The 20,893-nt window shown below is 40.1% G+C and overlaps 1 protein-coding gene across 1 annotated transcript; it reads left to right on the plus strand.

Annotated features, from left to right (window-relative positions):
* Window positions 1-3,666: 3,666 nt before the first annotated feature.
* LOC124619908 (tRNA wybutosine-synthesizing protein 2 homolog) lies at window positions 3,667-5,238 on the plus strand. Its single transcript, XM_047146543.1, has one exon. It carries the CDS (start codon window positions 3,781-3,783, stop codon window positions 5,158-5,160), a length of 1,380 nt encoding a protein of 459 aa, XP_047002499.1. The 5' UTR covers window positions 3,667-3,780; the 3' UTR covers window positions 5,161-5,238.
* The last annotated feature ends 15,655 nt before the right edge of the window (window positions 5,239-20,893 follow it).

Here is a 20,893-nt window from a genome sequence, read left to right on the forward strand (position 1 = left end):
TTTTATATTTATGTCTCCTACATCTGACATCATTCTCATTGCAAATACAGACTTGTTTAGGCGCTTCAACAATTCTATGTGGTATGCCCTTTCCAACTGAATTTATTATGGAGTTATAATCATAGAAATTTAACTCTCTCAACCTTATCGATCTGCATATCTTCGTATGTTATACACATGCTGTAGCTGGAGAAATTGAGCAGATTTCCAAATCTCAAATAAAACTTGGATTAGCGTACTCACACTTTCCCCAATAGGACTATCTTGTGCAGGAGTAAACGAATCTATCACATTACATATATTTTGTGTTGTATTACAAGGCTGTACACTTATTCTATTAAGTGAACAGCACAAGAAATTAAACTTCGAATTTAAACTACAATATTCAGCTTACATATTACTTCATATTTAAAAATGCGTGTTGTTAACATTTTACTTAAACAACGGTGTGGCAAAGTTTTGCATACTATGTGTTGCAGCTGCGAGGATAATATTTCTAATAGTGACCGATAACCTACATACGTATAATATGAAACACTAATAATCATTCAAACATCAACTGAAATGTGCCCGCAGTTAATTAGCTAAGGTTTGTCATGATTCATACAACATTCCTGCCATTTTGCACTACTCACAGTTATACTGATAACTAAACTGATGGATTCTTTTTTCCCCCTTTATTGTGATTTCATTCCCCTGCCCCATATGGGCAGTGGCAGCGACGCAATCTGCCGCTCTTCAGCTGAGTGACATTACAGCTAATGAAAGGCAATAAAAAGGGGGAAATAAAAGCAGAGTAAGGGGAGACAATGGAGGTACAATATGCACTGACACTAGGATTTTCATGGGGGGACAATTAAAAAAGTCTAAATAAAGTAAAAAAAACAAAAAAAAGCACAGTTGGTGATTCCTAGAGCACAAAAAGACACTGAAGTCACACTCACAGGTTAAAAGTTGGCCACAGTATTAAAGCACTCCAGAACAAAGACACCTTAAAAAGACTTTAAGAGATGAAGCACCACAACAAAGAATAAAAACTGCCAGGGGGAACCTGCCAAGGGAGAGGATAGAAAAAGAGGAGAGAGCAAGGTGCAGCAGGGGAGGGGGTGGGATGAAAAGAATAGGGGGATCAGGGGGTGCACCAAGAGGCAGGAGACAGATGGGACGGGAGATGAAGAGGGAAGACAAGGCAGGAGGAAGTGCAGAGACACTGAAGGGGACCACAGGAGATGGAGAGGGTGTAGGAGGGGGAAAGCCGCTCAGGGGAAGGGAGGGGGAGGAGAGGAAGCCCTGAGGAGGAGGCACGAGGAAGGGGGTTCGAGTTGGTAGGAGGGGTGGACATCAGGGTGAAGCTCATCATCCGGGAGGGGTAGATGCTGGAAGTTGTGTTGGGAAAGGAGGTGGAGGGTGTGGAGATAAAGAGGGGCGGGACTCAACGGTAAAGGTGCAGCAACGGGCTGTGGGTGGTGAGGAAGGGGGACACCAGGGGGTTGGGGGGATCGAGTCGGCGGACAACATACAGGGTGCGGATGTGTTCAAGGAAAAGGAGAAGGTGGGGGAAGGGGATGAGGTCGTAGAGGATGCGCATGGGAGATGGAAGGTGGATACAGAAGGTGAGGCACTCGAGGATTTAGAGGGCGTTATAGAACCTGACAGGGACAATAATCCAAGCAACGCTGGCATAACAAAGGATGGGGCAGATCAAGGATTTGTAGGTGTGAAGGATGGCCGGACAGGAGTTTCGGAAGGTGGAGTCTGTTGTGCGATTTGTGTTGGATTGTAAGGAGATGGGGAGTCCAGGTGAGGTGGCGGTCGAGGGTGAGGCCAAGGTATTTGTGGGTAGGAGTGAGGTGGATAGGACGGCAATAAATGGTTAGGTAGAAATCATGGAGACGGAAGGTGAGGGTGGTACGTCCTATGATGATCGCCTGGGTCTTGGAGGGGTTGATACGAAGGAAACTGATGGTTTCCACCTACGTCGTTATTTAACTGTAACCCTGTCGGAATATTTGGTAATCGGTAGTGAAAAATAACTGTTAAAATTAACGGTTATCAAAAAATAACTGGAACCGTGATAACGGTTACTCCAGAATAACCATTTGGCCCATCTCTATGGTACAATGAGACATACCCTATGCCATGCACCTATGGGGGTTTGCAGGATGTAGATGTGCGCTTCACTGCTTTTCAGGAACGCTTCGAACTCTGGTTCTGGTACGTTTCTGCTTCGGTAAACCATGACTTTACTGTACAATCACGGAACAAGAACTTCACTGTATTTACCACAGTCTAACATAACAGTCGCGACACTTCGCCTGTATTTTGTTGCTACAGCGCCAGCAGCGCCCCAAGCGGCCGGCAGGTTGAACTGTGAGTTCGGCGCGATCGTGAAAGCGAATAGTGATTGTTTATTTTGATTTATACAATGGTTTTTACCATCGGGAGCGTTTGTAGCGCAATAAATTGCAGCAACAACAGGATGAAGACACAACAGCTGTCTTTTTTTAGGTTTCCTAAGGATCCTGGAAGGTATATATCATCATGTACTGTATCGTCAGGATTCACTTGCAAACTATATGTGTATAAATGATGAATGTTTCGTTTTAGGAGCAGAAAATGGTTAGTTAATAGCAGACGAGAAGACCTTATGAAGAAAGACCCAGTTTACCTGTACAATAATATTAGCTTTTGTTCGCTACATTTCGAAGAAAACCGGTTCATGAACGCAGATAATAACAAACTCGTTTGGAATGCAGTACCCACACTGTTTGACATTCCAAATAAACCCCCTCAACTGACGACGAAGAAGAAACTGCCACAAAGATTCGACAGTCAATCTAAAGCTGTAAAACAATCCTATGACACAGAAGCAGCCAGTTCGACTCTCCATGTATCAGTGCCAGATTCGTGTGAATCACCAACACAGACCTGCTTTGACGATGAAGTGGTTAAATTAAGTGCAGCTGTTCGTGTCTTACAAAAGCGTGTGAAGTGTCAGAATGTGCAGAAGCGAAACTATTACGGGACAGGGAAAGTGCCTACAGACAGATTGTTTGAAAATTATTCAAATATTTGGTTTTTCGTGAAATGTAATGTAATCAGCTCATTATAGTGTTTTTAGCATTTGTCTCCCACTATTTAGCAGTTGCTTGTCGCAACAGGCGACAATGACAAACACAGTAAGCTTACATAACGATAAACGAGCTGTCGATCGCTTTTGCATGTAGAGGTACGTGTCTGTGCTTCTTACATGTGAATCTGTGTGTTTATATTCTTTTGATATCAACGTGGTAAGCTGCAGTTCTGTCCGATGTCACAAGTGTTTCCTCACGAATGTGTTGTAGCTTGCCACTCTATTCATGGTTTTTGTCCATACTTGCGCATATTTTAGTATCATTTTTAGAAACGTATATGCCTTCTGATACTACACAAACTCTTGGAGGCAAGAAAATAACTCGAATAAATCGGAAATTACGTAGGAAATGGATGCAAACAAACATTATGCTTACGACGCGTCTGACGTTCACCTTATCCACCGCTTGGAGCGCTAGTGTCGCTCCATCTGTCAAACGGCAACAACTTTTACAGCAGAGTGTCGCGACTGTTATGTTAGCCTGTGGTCTTTACTACGTAGACGCTTCCGGATAGTGCATCTTTCTTCGGATATCTTTGTATTTGTTGGGCGTAATAGTGATCTCTGAACTAATGTTTACGTTAAGAAGCTCGTGTTCTGTAGTCTGTTCACTGCATAGTGATGTTTAGACTTTTGGCGTTAGAGTAATGGATGTCGTAGTAGCTGTGACCGATCGGAAAACATGTCAGAATATGATATTAGAACTGAAGTCAATAGGAATTCATGATAGCAGATACCCTGTGCAGAAACTCGATGGCAACATGTTGGGTATTCCAATCAAAAACGATCTAGAAATCGTTAAGAAATATTTGGTTAGTGACAACAAATATGAAATCCAAGGCAAACCATTTTATCTTAAGAAGTGTGATGAAGTTTTTTTAGTTGCAGCCAGTACCACTCCGGCAGCGAAATTGAAAACTAACGTTAAGCAGTTGTTGGATAAGAAAAATGTGCCAATAAGTGCAGAAGTGGAGAGAGAAATTCCGGAAAAATGGGAGAAATATGGTGATACTGTAATTTTTGGTAATGATAAATCTTTCGAAAGTGATGTCTGGCAGTCTCGTGTCGGTAACGAGTTGTGGCTTGTCGTGTGTGATACCTTGAAGGTAAACAGAGTGGCAATAAGGAAGCGGATAAAATCAGATTGCTATAGGACACCAAGAGCAGAGCTTGTTTGGGGAAATTCCTCTTGGGTAACACATACTGATAATGGAATAAAGTACAGCTGGAATGTAGAAAAAAATATGTTTTGCGCCGGTAATGCACCAGAACGGCATAGGGTCGCAGGATTTGACTGTAGAGAAGAGGTAGTTGTAGATATGTACGCTGGTATTGGCTATTTCACTTTGCCATACATTATACATGCTGGCGCGAAAACAGTGCATGCTTGTGAGTGGAATCCTGATGCTGTTGTTGCATTACGATATAATTTATCACAAAATAATATTGTTGAGAAATGTGTAATTCACGAAGGAGATAACCGTGTTGTGTGCCCTGTTGGTGTCGCAAACCGTGTTAACTTGGGACTTCTCCCATCTTCTAAGAAAGCTTGGAAAACAGCTTGTGCTGCTCTGAATCCAGTTTCTGGTGGAGTTTTACATTTACATGAAAATGTCACTTCTGGTAAACCCAAAATTACACATGAGGCTACGGGTAACTTTGACAAGGATTTGGAAAAGCAAACTTGCATGAACAGTAACTGTAATACCTGTGTGCAATTAATATCAACATTGTCAAAGCAAGAGGAAACATTTTGTGATGCTTGTAGCACATCATTCTGTTTGCAGTCAGATAATATGAAGAGTCAAGTGCTCAACAATATAAATTTCAGGTGGAAGAAAGTTGAATGGAAAATGTGGGCTTTACATACCTGTCATACCATCTGTACATTACTCCACACCATACATGGTCAAAACCACCCTTGGGAAGTTTCTGTTCAGTGTCTTCACCATGTGAAGTCATATGCACCACATGTTGACCATCTTGTTCTTGACTTAAAGTGTATTCCTTTGATTGGATCTGTGTAGCTTTCTGCATCAAACAAAATTGGTCTTTTTGTAACAGTTCATTTTTATCACACTGTAATACATTTTGTGAAACCTGTACTTCGTGTTTACCTGTTTTTCCCCATCTCATCGTATCCTGTTCTGGACTTTACTGAACAAGTAGTTATTATTACTACTATGTAATTATGTGGTATGTTTTCTCTGTTTCAAAAAAGAAGACTATGTATGTTCTATAAGTTTCTTGTTGTACTTGATGGTTATTGTGTATGTTGATACAATACATATTGTATGTATCTACCATGAAGTGTTGTAAATTAGATGTCAGTCAATGTATTGCAAGCATGAGCAAGGTGTAAGAGTTCAGACATCGAGCATGTATTCAGGAGCAGATAGGTTAATGTTTAGCTCTTGATGTTATGATCATTTTCCATCACATATTTGAAGGATGTCAAGTAGGGCACCATAATATCTTGGAAAATTCCACAGTTGAATTCCTTTTTAACCAATGAATACTTGTGTACTGTCAGCAGTTGGTTATTTTGTTGTTGTAAGGGATACTGTTTATCTCCATATTTTATTCTGGCCAGGCATAATTGAAAATGCTGCTCGCTAATAAAATTGTTCTCCGATTTCCAAATGATTACACACAAATTAAACATATTTGTTGATGAGCTCAAATGGGAGTAACTAATTCAGTCACACTTATGAACCACCAGTTTCTCTAAAAGAAAGAAAATTCTATAGCACATGTCTAGGTACGGTCAATAATCATTTTAAAGAGTGTGATATCACAGCTGTCAGGTTACCCAAAATTTCTTAGAATTTATTCATAGCAACTGTTACGTATTATTGGGACCCCATTCAGTACTGTGAACTTTAGTTTTTATTGGAGCATCATACTAACCCCAGAAATTCATTCCAAAAATTGTTCTTTGAAGAATTCAGCCTCTAATGCTCAATTTTCCTGAATTAGAGCTGTTTTTTCCTGTAAGTGTCTGGGATGACTTAATTCAGTAAATCGTTTACTGTTTAATCCTTATTTTGTTATGTTTTCTCATAGTAGAGCACACATTTTAAGAACAACCTCTTCGTTATTATTGGGGAAAATAACTGATTTAGGCCTACATGTTATCTCAAAATTTTTCCCACTGAACTGAAAATGTGTTACCTGTTCTGATGTCTGCTGCTGTTATGTGGTACACAAACTTAGAGCATTGTTATAACTGCAGTGTTACAGTACTCCAGACTTACCAAAATGCTCCCAAGGTGCGATCTTTTACAAGTGACTATTGTGATCAGAAATAGCTGACAGAATTCATGATTGACACAATTCTTAGGTCTTAATTGGCCACTGCCCAGTCGACAAACATAGAAAGGTCAATGTAGGCTAAATTAGATAATGTATTTGAGGAATCCCAAGAGGAACCTTGACTAGAGATTGTAGTACAGCACAAATGACATTCTGACAAGTTAATCTCACACTTTACTGGAGGAAATCTATTCTGATACCAATCCATTGGTGTTTAGTCAAGATCCAGTAGTAGGCATCTTAGTAGTTTAGAGAGATACCTTCAGTGCCATGCTTGCTTATAGGTCATGAGATTGCAATTAAAGTCCTGGACTCACTCTACCAGTGCAAGATGCTGTCATTGTACATTACCTACCAATCACACCACTGGATCAAAGGCATACACTCAACTTTTTATTGTTATAAGAATCTTCATAGTGAACGCATTATTGTGGCCAAGATAGATACGAAGCCCACACCTACTACAGTAGTACAAGTTTATATGCCAACTAGCTCTGCAGATGACGAAGAAATTGAAGAAATGTATGAGGAAATAAAAGAAATTATTCAGATTGTGAAGGGAGACGAAAATTTAATAGTCATGGGTGACTGGAATTCGAGTGTAGGAAAAGGGAGAGAAGGAAACATAGTAGGTGAATATGGATTGGGGGACAGAAATGAAAGAGGAAGCCGCCTTGTAGAATTTTGCACAGAGCACAACATAATCATAACTAACACTTGGTTTAAGAATCATAAAAGAAGGTTGTATACATGGAAGAACCCTGGAGATACTAAAAGGTATCAGATAGATTATATAATGGTAAGACAGAGATTTAGGAACCAGGTTTTAAATTGTAAGACATTTCCAGGGGCAGATGTGGACTCCGACCACAATCTATTGGTTATGACCTGTAGATTAAAACTGAAGAAACTGCAAAAAGGTGGGAATTTAAGGAGATGGGACCTGGATAAACTAAAAGAACCAGAGGTTGTACAGAGATTCAGGGAGAGCATAATGGAGCAATTGACAGGAATGGGGGAAATAAATACAGTAGAAGAAGAATGGGTAGCTTTGAGGGATGAAGTAGTGAAGGCAGCAGAGGATCAAGTAGGTAAAAAGACGAGGGCTAGTAGAAATCCTTGGGTAACAGAAGAAATACTGAATTTAATTGATGAAAGGAGAAAATATAAAAATGCAGTAAGTGAAACAGGCAAAAAGGAATACAAACGTCTCAAAAATGAGATCAACAGGAAGTGCAAAATGGCTAAGCAGGGATGGCTAGAGGACAAATGTAAGGATGTAGAGGCCTATCTCACTAGGGGTAAGATAGATACTGCCTACAGGAAAATTAAAGAGACCTTTGGAGATAAGAGAACGACTTGTATGAATATCAAGAGCTCAGATGGAAACCCAGTTCTAAGCAAAGAAGGGAAAGCAGAAAGGTGGAAGGAGTATATAGAGGGTCTATACAAGGGCGATGTACTTGAGGACAATATTATGGAAATGGAAGAGGATGTAGATGAAGATGAAATGGGAGATATGATACTGCGTGAAGAGTTTGACAGAGCACTGAAGGACCTGAGTCGAAACAAGGCCCCCGGAGTAGACAATATTCCATTGGAACTACTGACGGCCGTGGGAGAGCCAGTCCTGACAAAACTCTACCATCTGGTGAGCAAGATGTATGAAACAGGCGAAATACCCTCAGACTTCAAGAAGAATATAATAATTCCAATCCCAAAGAAAGCAGGTGTTGACAGATGTGAAAATTACCGAACTATCAGTTTAATAAGTCACAGCTGCAAAATACTAACACGAATTCTTTACAGACGAATGGAAAAATTAGTAGAAGCCAACCTCGGGGAAGATCAGTTTGGATTCCGTAGAAACACTGGAACACGTGAGGCAATACTGACCTTACGACTTATCTTAGAAGAAAGATAAAGGAAAGGCAAACCTACATTTCTAGCATTTGTAGACTTAGAGAAAGCTTTTGACAATGTTGACTGGAATACTCTCTTTCAAATTCTAAAGGTGGCAGGGGTAAAATACAGGGAGCGAAAGGCTATTTACAATTTGTACAGAAACCAGATGGCAGTTATAAGAGTCGAGGGACATGAAAGGGAAGCAGTGGTTGGGAAGGGAGTAAGACAGGGTTGTAGCCTCTCCCCGATGTTGTTCAGTCTGTATATTGAGCAAGCAGTGAAGGAAACAAAAGAAAAATTAGGAGTAGGTATTAAAATTCATGGAGAAGAAATAAAAACTTTGAGGTTCGCCGATGACATTGTAATTCTGTCAGAGACAGCAAAGGACTTGGAAGAGCAGTTGAATGGAATGGACAGTGTCTTGAAAGGAGGATATAAGATGAACATCAACAAAAGCAAAACAAGGATAATGGAATGTAGTCTAATTAAGTCGGGTGATGCTGAGGGAATTAGATTAGGAAATGAGGCACTTAAAGTAGTAAAGGAGTTTTGCTATTTGGGGAGCAAAATAACTGATGATGGTCGAAGTAGAGAGGATATAAAATGTAGGCTGGGAATGGCAAGGAAAGCGTTTCTGAAGAAGAGAAATTTGTTAACATCCAGTATTGATTTAAGTGTCAGGAAGTCATTTCTGAAAGTATTCGTATGGAGTGTAGCCATGTATGGAAGTGAAACATGGACGATAAATAGTTTGGACAAGAAGAGAATAGAAGCTTTCGAAATGTGGTGCTACAGAAGAATGCTGAAGATTAGATGGGTAGATCACATAACTAATGAGGAAGTATTGAATAGGATTGGGGAGAAGAGAAGTTTGTGGCACAACTTGACCAGAAGAAGGGATCGGTTGGTAGGACATGTTCTGAGGCATCAAGGGATCACCAATTTAGTATTGGAGGGCACCGTGGAGGGTAAAAATCGTAGAGGGAGACCAAGAGATGAATACACTAAGCAGATTCAGAAGGATGTAGGTTGCAGTAGGTACTGGGAGATGAAAAAGCTTGCACAGGATAGAGTAGCATGGAGAGCTGCATCAAACCAGTCTCAGGACTGAAGACCACAACAACAACAAGAATCTTCAAACATAGTTGATTCCTTTTGTATGTGATGATGTTCCATGCAGATGTCTAAAACATGATAGTCATATTCCCATTAACTAGCAGTTACTACAAGAACTTAATTACACATCAATATATGTTACTTCTGACAAAATTAACTGATATGCATCATAATTGGTTAAAGTAAATAAAAAGAAAGTTGTTGCTTTTTCAGTTATTTGAAATAGAGCTACTCTTTGTCTCTTATTGAATTACAGTTTTTGAATAGTATTCAGTCATTCATATGTCATTTATGAAGAATAAATATAGGAGTAGATCCATAACTCAACATTATGAGACTACATATTTTATTTTTATCTGCATACACATTTCACAAGCCACCATATGGGTATAGCGGAGGGTACCATGTACCACTACTAGTCATTTCCTTTCCTATCCACTCGCAAATGGACTTTGGGGACAAAAACTTCCCATGTGCCTCCACACAAGCCCCAATTTCTATTATCTTCTCTTTGTGATCCTTACGTGAAATATACTTTGGCAGCAGTGGGATTGTTCTGCAATCTGTCATAAATCTCTGTTCTCTAAATTTTCTTGATAGTGATTTGTGAAAAGATCACTGTCATCTCTCCAGGGACTGAAATTTTAAGTTCATAAAACATTTCTGTAACACTTGTGTGTTGATCAAACCTACTGGTAACAAACCTAGCAACACATCTCTGAATTGCTTTGATGTCTTCCTTTAATCTGCCCTGGTGCAGTTCCTTTTTGTGTTGAATTTTATTGCTGAGGAGCAACTTGTCAATGTGACCCTTATTAAAGTAATATTCCTTCTATGCAAGAAGGGTTCGGTAGAATATTGAGATCTGCATAATCAAATTCTTGTCATTCACAGAATATATCAGCTGGATAGTTAGTTAACTGTACCATGACTACAGATATGAAATTGCATATTACTTTTTTATATGTATCAAAGGAAAATTCTTTCAAGAAAATAACTATGTGATAGAATTGCTGACCAGTACTTATCTAAGGCAAAACAAGGAGAATTATTGAGAACCTGGGAGAGCCAGCCATGACAAAACTATTCCAACTAGTGTGCAAGATATGAGACAGTTTTCAAGAAGAATGTAGTAATTCCAAAGAGGACAGGTGTGAATGTCAGCAAACTATCAGTTGAATAATTCATGCTTGCAAAATACTGACACAAATTACTTATAGAAGAATGGAAAAACTGCCAGAAGCTGACCTTGGGAAAGATCAGTCTGGGTTTTAAAGACATGTAGGAACACGTGAAGCAATACTGACCCTACAGTGTATCTTAGAAGCTTGGTTAAAGAAAGGCAAACTTACATTTTTAGCATTTGTTAATTTAGGAATGCTTTTGACAGTGTTGATTGGAATACGCTCTTTGAAATTCTGAAGGTAGCAAGTGGTAAATTAAAAGGGAGCAAAGGACATTAAAGCAAAGCAGTAGTTCAGTAGGCAATGGTACAAGGCTGTTGATGTTATTCAATCTATACATTGAGCAAGCAGTAAAGGGAAACAAGAAGAAATTTGGATAGAGAATTTAAGTCCAAGAAAATGAAATAAAATCTTTGAGATTTTCATATAATCTAGTAATTCTGTCAGAGACAGCATAGGAAGAGTTGTCAAATGGAATTCATGGTGCCTTGAAAAGAGGTTATGATGAACATCAACATATGGGAAACAAGAGCAATGGAACAAAGTCAAATTAAATCAGGCGAGACGTGGTGAATTAGATTAGGAATATGGTTGAACAATAATATGGAAACACTGTAAGAAATGCACACTTGAACATAAATGCAGATCCTAGTCAAGTCCACAGGTTGCGCTGTTGATGATTATTTTGCTATTTGGGCAGAAAACTAACTTATGAAGGCCAAAGTAGAGATGATATAAAAGGCAGACTGGCTGTAACAATTCCAAAAAAAGAGATATTTGTTAACCTTTAATATAAGTGTTAGGAAGTCTTTTCTGGTTGAACAATAATATGGAAACACTGTAAGAAATGCACACTTGAACATAAACGCAGATCCTAGCCGAGTCCACAGGTTGCGCTGTTGTATTTCATCACGAATAGCACCTGTGCAATGTCCTCAATACATAAGTATGAGTAATGGTCAGAACAGTGTTCTGTGTAGTGGTGAGTGCATTATGTCAGAGCTAAGTTAATTTGAACGCGGGCAAATTGTTGGAGCTTATATGCCCAGAGCTTCTGTAATGAAGGCAGCCGAAGTTATTGGTGTTTCAAGGGGCTCTGTATCAAATATTTAAATGGCATACAGGGAGAATGGAAAAACATCATCCACTAAGCTACAAGGTGGATGTGTATGCAGAGTGATTGCGAGAGGCGGTCAGTGAGGATGATTGTGACGAAAAATAAGAGGACAACAGTTGCAAAAGTCACTGCAGAAGTGAATGTTGCACTTGTGAACCCTGTCAGCACTGAAACAACACAAAAGGAGCTCCAGAAGCATGGACTGCAGGACAACCTGGAATTCCAAAACCACTCATCAATGCTGCAGATGCCCATAACGGGAAAGTACAGTGCCAAAGCCATAAAACCTGGACCATGGAGCAATATAAGAAACTCATTTGGTTGGATAGGTCTTGTTTCACTCTGTTTCCAATTTGGGGCAAATTTACATACCAAGATTGAAACATTAAAGAGTATGGTGGTGATTTGTGCAGCCATATTGTTGTATTCCATGGGCCCCATGCTTAGTTTACAAGTTCGCATTACTGTCAAGGATTGTGTGACCATTTGGCTGATCAGGTCCATCCCATGGTTCAGTGTGTGCTATTTAAAGGTGCTGCTGTGTTCCAAGACACCAGGCCCCTGTTCATACAACTTGTATCATCCAGGACTGGTGTTGTGAGCACAAGTATGAATTGTCACATTTCCCCTAACCACAGTCACCAGATCTCAATAATAATCTCTGGTGGAGTACTTTGCAGAGAATGGTGTGTGATTGCTATCCATCTCCATCATTATTATCTGAACTTGCCACTGTTGTTGTTGTTGTGGTCTTCAGTCCTGAGACTGGTTTGATGCAACTCTCCATGCTACTCTATCCTGTGCAAGCTTCTTCATCTCCCAGTACCTACTGCAGCCTACATCCTTCTGAATCTGCTTAGTTTATTCATCTCTTGGTCTCCCTCTACGATTTTTACCCTCCACACTGCCCTCCAATACTAAATTGGTGATCCCTTGATGCCTCAGAACATGTCCTACCAACCGATCCCGTCTTCTAGTCAAGTTGTGCCACAAACTTCTCTTCTCCCCAATGCTATTCAATACCTCCTCATTAGTTATATGATCTAACCATCTAATCTTCAGCATTCTTCTGTAGCACCAGATTTCGAAAGCTTCTATTCTCTTCTTGTCCAAACTATTTATCGTCCATGTTTCACTTCCGTACATGGCTACACTCCATACAAATACTTTCAGAAATGACTTCCTGACACTTAAATCTATATTCGATGTTAACAAATATCTCTTCTTCAGAAACGCTTTCCTTGCCATTGCCAGTCTACATTTTATATCCTCTCTACTTTGACCATCATCAGTTATTTTGCTCCTCAAATAGCAAAACTCCTTTACTGTCTCATTTCCTAATCTAATTCCACTATTTTGCAGGAAAAATGGTATAAGATTACCTTGATGGCCATAGGTGTTCAGTATTTGACCACTCCAAAATGACTGGAAGCTGTTTTGAATGGCAGTGGGTTTCCTGCTTTGTATTAGGCATCATAGGTTTTTTTTTTTTGTGTTTGTGTGTGTGTGTGTGTGTGTGTGTGTGTGTGTGTGTGTGTGTGTTTCCATAGTTCTCTTCAACTCTTGTATTTTTCTGGGCTGTAACTTTGTACAGAAGTGAAACCTAAATGATAATCAGCTAAGACAAGAAGAGAGCAGAAGCTTTTGAAATGGAGTGCTCCACGAGACTGCTGAAAATATGACCAATTTGAGTAACTAAGGAGAAGGTATTGAATCAAAATGGGAAAACATCCTGAGGCATGAAGAAATAATCAGTTTGGTAATGGAGGGAAGTTTGGCAGGTAAGAATTGTAAAGGGATACTAAGACATGAGTACAGTAAGCACGTTCAATTGGATATAGCTTGCAGCAATTATTCAGAGATGAAAAGAGCAGCATGGAGAGCTGCATCAATTAAGCCTTCGGACTGGTGCCCAGATCAGTAACAACTTGCTTTCAGAAGGCAAAACGTATGATACTGCTGATAGACGAATGTAAAAAAAAGGCGGGCCCCTCTCATCCTGGGATCTCGATTCGTCTCTCCATTTTTAATCTTCTCCAAACTATCCCTCTTTCCTCCTCAAGGAAGAAACTACTAGTTTCAGAAGCTAGGCATAGTATCACTTTTTTTCTGTAGCTGATCCATTGTAAAAGTTAACAGAGGCAGTTAAAAAGTTCTACTTAGAAAAGGCAATCAGTAATCTGTGGTGGACTATTTTTCACAAAATTTTTGAAAATAGCTGGCAGAGTGAAAGTTGATTACAATAAATGATTTTCTTACCTCTATTTTTAAATACGGTTGTCAGTGCAGCATATTTGAGACTATCAGGAAATACACCTCATGCCAATGAGTTTGTGTGTTACCCCTAAATAAATCAATTAAAAGTCAGTAACTGACATCAGGCAATGTGAACTTGAACTAAACAGTCAAACGTTGAAAACTTCCTGGCAAATCAAACCTACAAGTTAGACGAGGTTCAAACCTGGGGCCGATGCCTTTCGGAGCCAAATATCCAAGCATGCCTCATGATCCATCCTCACAGCTTCACTTCTGCCAGTTACTCATCTCTTACCTTTCTAACATCACAGAAGTTCTCCTGCATCTCTTGCAGAACTAGCACTTATGGAACAAAGGATATTGCGGTGACATGGCTCAGCCATAGCCTGGGGGTTGTTTCCAGAATTAAGTCTCACTCTCAGGCAGAATGAGCACTGATTTGAAACTTTCTGGCAGATTAAACTGTGTGCTCGATGTAAATCAAAGCCAGGACATTTGCATTTCACAGGCAAGTGCTGTACTGACTGAGCTATCCAAAGTTCTAGGTTCAAGTTCATATCTGGCATACAATGTTAATCTGCCAAGAAGTTTCATATCGGTGCATGCTCTGCTGCAGAGTGAAAATTCATTCTGAATCTTAAGTATTAGTCACACTTTGTTTCATTTGTATATCTTTAGAAGGAAAATGAGAATGTGCACAGCCTATTTGGGGGAAATTGTCACATGACCAGTATTTGAAAAAAAGCAGTGTGACATTGTTAGCACCATCTGCTTACATTTTCGTTACCATTTCCAGAAAGGAAGAATGAAATCACCCCACACTATGAATACCTGGCAAAGGAGCTGAGAGAAGAGACCTTGCTTTATTTATCATTCCTACCTGTGTTTTCTGTTTTATGTCAGTATGTGCTGAAACTAATTCTGATAACCAATGCTAACATAACACGTAAAAGAATGAAGGAGGAAGGTGGTTAAAGGAACACATGGAACTTCTTCAAACTAACCTAAAAGGATGACGGAGGAAGGTAGTTAAAGGAACACATGGAATTTCTTCAAACTTTTGTATTCAATCTGATGATTTTTACAAAATGTTCTTGATACAAGATATAAATTTGTCAAAATATGTGTGCTCATGTTTTGTGGTGACATATTTTAAATTAGAGAATGTAAACATCAGAATGGAAAAGGTGAGGAATGTGCATAAAGCTTGGTTGATAATACTTTACTCCATCAGGCCATAACACAGTATATGCAGTATTGAAACTTGTATCGTGCTGTTATCACATTTTTTCCCATGCACATTAGGATGTATTTTACTATTTTTCAGTTCTAGAGTACCACTCGAAAAATTCACTATGTATCTATTTTGTCTGTTCCTTATTTCACCTATGATAAAAATATTGGGTTATCTGAAGCTACTCTTCTGATTGTGACCATCTGTCAGGAAACAAAAGGTGTGAATTTTTATAATGTACTCGTAGCAAGAATATACCGGGTGATCAAAAAGTCAGTATAAATTTGAAAACTTAATAAATCACGGAATAATGTAGATAGAGAGGGACAAATTGACACACACGCTTGGAATGACATGGGGTTTTATAAAAAATGTCCGACAGATGGCGCTTCATCTGATCAGAATAGCAATAATTAGCATAAAAAAGTAAGACAAAGCAAAGATGATGTTCTTTACAGGAAATGCTCAATATGTCCACCATCGTTCCTCAACAATAGCTGTAGTCAAGGAATAATGTTGTGAACAGCACTGTAAAGTATGTCCGGAGTTATGGTGAGGCATTGGCGTCGGATGTTGTCTTTCAGCATCCCTAGAGATGTCGGTCGATCACGATACACTTGCGACTGCAGGTAACCCCAAAGCCAATAATCGCACAGACTGAAGTCTGGGGACCTGGGAGGCCAAGCATGACGAAAGTGGCGGCTGAGCACACGATCATCACCAAACGACGCCATCTGTCGGACATTTTGTGAACTTCGTTTTTTTTTTGTTTTTTTTTTTTTTTTTTTGTCCTAATAAAACCTCATGTCATTTCAAGCATGTGTGTCAATTTTTACCTCTCTATCTACATTATTAAGTTTTCAAATTTATACCGACTTTTTGATCACCCGGTATTTCCTAATATAAGGTGCCCAAAAACTAAAATGAGCAAATTGAGATAAATAACTTACAGCTATCAGTTTTCCTTGAGTTATGGAAAGCAGAGGGCTATACCACTTTTCCCATAGTCTAACCATTCAACTAAACCAGCAGACTGAATAAAAAACAATAAATGCTTCTTGTTCAGCAATTTGTGCTGCCATGAGCATCATGTGGTGGTGTATATAGTGAATAATGCAACTCGGAGGTTGTTACAGTACTAGAATTTTGTTCTTCTAACTGCTGCCTCCTACCTCAAACATTCTTTAGCCCTCACTCAACTTCTGACAGTGAATTCACTTATCTGAAAACTAATGTAATCTCCATCTCTGGTCAGTGTTCTCTATTCATTGTTGTGGCTATTGTGTAAGAGGAGATTTTTCCAAACATCACACGTATCCAGTTGTAGATTTTCCATTGTGTTGAACAATAAGTATTGAATTAAATCGGCAGTTTCCATATCATGGTTGACTTGTTCAGCCAGTAAGAGCGTTATCTGTGAAAAAGGCCGGGTCTGTTCAGGTCCCAGTCTGACACACAGTTTAATATGCCAAGAAATTTCAGAGACACCTTTGTTTGTGTTTCTAATAATGCATTTAATTTCATAATCTGTGAAGGATTTACAGTAGACATGTTGATGACATGTCTGGAGATCTTGAGAAGTGATAGACTGACAAATAATGTATTAAATCTATAATTTTTGTTTGAGTACCAGAAGAAATCCAAATAATTGTTTCACCAAGTGTGTGCAGTGAATGAAGAACAATACAAAAAGAAGTTTCCCAATTTATAAAATCCAATTAAAACATCTTGGGCGAAGTAAAAATATATACACTGTCACATACTGTACATCTGAGAACAAAACACACACACACACACACACACACACACACACACAAACCTACCTACACCTGTACAGTTCCTCAAATGACAAAACCAAAATGTTTCTTCCTTTTGTGTGTGCCTATCAACAACTCCACGCTTCCCTGAGGTAGTCACTCTTGACAGGACACTCAGTTTCAAAGACCACTTGCTGAAAACTGCTCCCAAGATAAAGTCAAGAAACATCATCTTACGGAAACTCTGTGGCACGACACAGGATCCTCAGATCCAACACTAAGGTCTGCACTTGGACTGGTGTACCCTGTGGCAGAATATTACACTGCAGTCTGGGTCAACACCACAGGAACAATCAGAAATACCCCAACTTTCTGGCTGCCTATTCCCAGCCATATTGCTCCCCCGTTTTTGCACCTTGAAGCTGCTCTCATTGGGAGTTAACAAAAATATCTGGTGATCCTTACCTCCTATTCGTGAGGACATTCCGTACTCAGTAAAAATAGACTTTGCTCCCATCACACACCTCTAAAAAGTGCAAAATCTCTGATAGATGATAGAGTGATGGACAGAAATGGAGCAGAACACTACTACCCAGAACAGCTGAAGATGCCCTGCATCTCGATCACACCTCCAGGGTTTGAAGAGCATCACAAGGTCTGGTTTGTACGAAGTAGAATAATGACAAGTAGTGGAAGATGTGTTGACTCAGTGTGTAATCAACCAGCTGTGACAGTGATGCAGAACGACGAACTGTTCAGCACATCATATGTACGTGCCCAAATCTATCCTTTCCTGGCAATCTGAAGGAGTTCCTGGTAGTATCCAAGGCATCAGTTGTGTATGTTCAGCAATTGGACATAAGCCTGTGACTTTCTGTGCTTTTTAAATTTAATAAATTTATAATCATGACTTTCTTTTCTGTGTGTTAAATATCTGTATATGTATTGTTAAGAAAATGATGTTTCCCTGCATCATAAGATGCTAATCATACGGTAAGCAAATAAATGCTAATATATTTACATTCTACAAAAGCTTTCCACATTTCTGTATTATAGAGAGAGCTACTGTGTTAATAATCTACCACAGAATAGACAATGTTCACTGTATAAGAACAGTACTGTCCAAGAGAGGTGTAGGAAATATTAGGAGAATGTATCGTGTCTGTGTGTTCCCTTGTCATGGGCGGTTCATAGATCCTGATTTATTTTTATTTTTTACTCACTCACTTCCCAATAAAGATCTTCACAGTGTGGCAGAACAATCTAGTTCTCTCTTTGATTCTGCAACTAATGGTTAGGGTACTACAATCACTCTTGCTCAAGCCAGTGAGTGCTCTTGGGTTCCTAGCCTGAGTGGATTCTGGTTTTGAGTGTTCTGATGTAGGGGAAGTATTTATTGGTGTTGCTAAAGTTAGAGGGTTAGTTAGTGGTTGTATTAAAATGTTTGTATATTACATGATATAACTAAGAAATAGATGAAGTAACACATTAATTACATCCATAAATAGTACAAGCAGACAGATACACATTTATGGTGACAGATGTGCACAATGCTGGTATATAGTTCTGTTGGGTTTCACGAGTTAGACCAAACTTGCTTAGAGAAACAATCAAGCAAACTATGTGTTTGTGTTTTCAATAGTTTAGGTTGCTGTTACAAACTGGGATGATACTGAAGTAAATGTTTCATTTTTAGTATGGACTCAAATTGTTTTCCTTGGTACTTAAATATTTCAAATGCCTCACGAATGCCTAATTTTTTAGGATATGTAGAATATTGATGCTTATGAAAAGTATAGTTGCTTCTCACCATATAGTGGAGATGCTGTGTTGTAGATAGGCACGACAAAAAGACTGTCAGAAAGTGAGTTTTTTGGCCAACAAGGACTTCATTGAGAAAAAAAAAAAAAAAAAAAAAACACACACACAGTGGAAGTGTGTCAGAAAGTGAGCTTTCGGCCATCAAGGCCTCCATCAAAAATATACAAAATGCACACACACAACCACGGAGTCTGGCTACTGAAGCCAGGCTATGAGCAGCAGTGCATAATGGGAGAGGCAACTGGATGTTGGGTGTTAAGGAGGAGGCTGGGCAGTGAGGGGGCGGGATAGCAGGAAAGGGGTGAGGGACTGTAAAGTGCTGCTTGTGGGAGCATACAGGGACAAGGTGAAGAGAGGGTAGGGCAGCTATGTGCAGTCGGGAGGTTAAATGGAGGACAGGGGGGGGGGGGGGGGGAGCAGAAAAGGAGAGAAGTAAAAAGACTGAGAGTGTGTTGCTGTAATAGAGGGCTGTGTAGTGCTGGAATGGGAACAAGGAAGGAGCTAGATGGGTAAGGACAATGGCTAACGAAGGTCGAGGCCACTCACAAAATCTGGTGTTGGTTGGAAGGATCCAGATGGCAAACGCTGTGAAGCAGTCACTGAAATGAAGAAAGTTGTGCTGGTTGGTGTGCCTGCAAAGGGGTGGTCCAGCTGTTTCTTGGCCACAGTTTGTTGGTAGCCATTGTCAAGCCCATGTAGAATGCAGCACAGCAGCAGTTGCAGCTTAGCTTGTAGATTACACGACTGGTTTCACAGGTAGCCCTGCCATTGGTGGGATAAGTGAAGCTTACGACCAGAGAGGAGTGGTGGGAGGATGTACAGAACAGCTCTTGCATTTAGGTCTATTACAGGGGTTGGGAGCAGGGTAGTGTAGGGACGGACAAGGATGTAATGCAGGTTTGGTGGGCAGCAGAATACCACTATGGGAGGGGTGGGAAGAATAGTGGATAGGACATTCATCATTGGAGGGTACGGTGAGAGGTAGTCGAAACCTTGGTGGAGAATGTGATTCAGTTGCTCTAGTCCTGGATGGTACTGAATCACGAAGGGGAATTCTCCTCTCTGGCTTTGGAAGGTGGTGAGTAATTCAAGAGATAAGGCATGGGAGAACTGTTTTTGTATAAGATTGGGAGGGAAATTATGATCTGTGAAGGCCTCACCGAGACCCTAGGTATATTCAAGAGGGACTGTTCATCCCTACACATGGTGACAGCCATGGGTGGCTAGGTGCAGGGAAGGGACTTCTTGGTATGGAATGGGTGGCAGCTGTCGAAGTGGATGTATTGCTGGTGGTTGGTAGGTTTGATATGCACAGAGGTAGCCATCTTTGAGAGGGAGGCCAACATTGAGGAAGTTGGCTTGTTGGGTGGAATAGGACCAGGTACAGCAAATGGGAGAGAAGGTGTTGAGGTTCTGGAGCAATGTGCATAGGGTGTCCTAAGCACTGATTCATATCATGAAGATGTCATCAATGAGTCTGAACCAGGTGAGGAGTTTGGGATTCTGGATGTTTAGGAAGGATTCCTCTAGATGGCCCATGAATAGGTTTGTATAGGATGGTGTCATGTGGGTGCCCATAGCCAACCCTATTTGTAGGTCATGCCTTCAGAGGATAAGTAACTGTGGGTGAGGATATAGTTAGGCATGGCGACTAAGGAGGTTGTTGGCTTGGAATCCGTTTGGCATTGGAAAAGGTAGTGTTCAACAGCAATAAGGCCATAGGCATTAGGGATGTTAGTGTAAAGGGAGGTGGCATCAATAGAGATGAGGGGGGCACCATGTGGTAAAGTAACAGGAACTGGTGGGCATGACAACAAACACGCTGTTTGTCCACGTGAATTGCCACTGATAAACTGTGGCCAATAAACAGTTAAACAACCCCATGGCTGAGCACGCCACCCAACACAACGTTCTTCATCTAAATGACTGCTTCACAGACTGTGCCATCTGGGTTTTTCCCAACAGCACCAGCTTTTCTGAAATGCACAGTTGGGAACACTCCTACATTCCTGAAATCATCCTGGTCTCAACATTCGTTAGTAATGTTCCCATTCC

The sequence above is a fragment of the Schistocerca americana genome, chromosome 6 (assembly GCF_021461395.2).
Source record: "Schistocerca americana isolate TAMUIC-IGC-003095 chromosome 6, iqSchAmer2.1, whole genome shotgun sequence".
NCBI lineage: Eukaryota > Metazoa > Arthropoda > Insecta > Orthoptera > Acrididae > Schistocerca > Schistocerca americana.

Excerpts from the sequence above, each read along its gene's own strand:
- LOC124619908 (XM_047146543.1), top strand. The coding sequence starts at position 3,781 with ATGGATGTCGTAGTAGCTGTGACCGATCGGAAAACATGTCAGAATATG.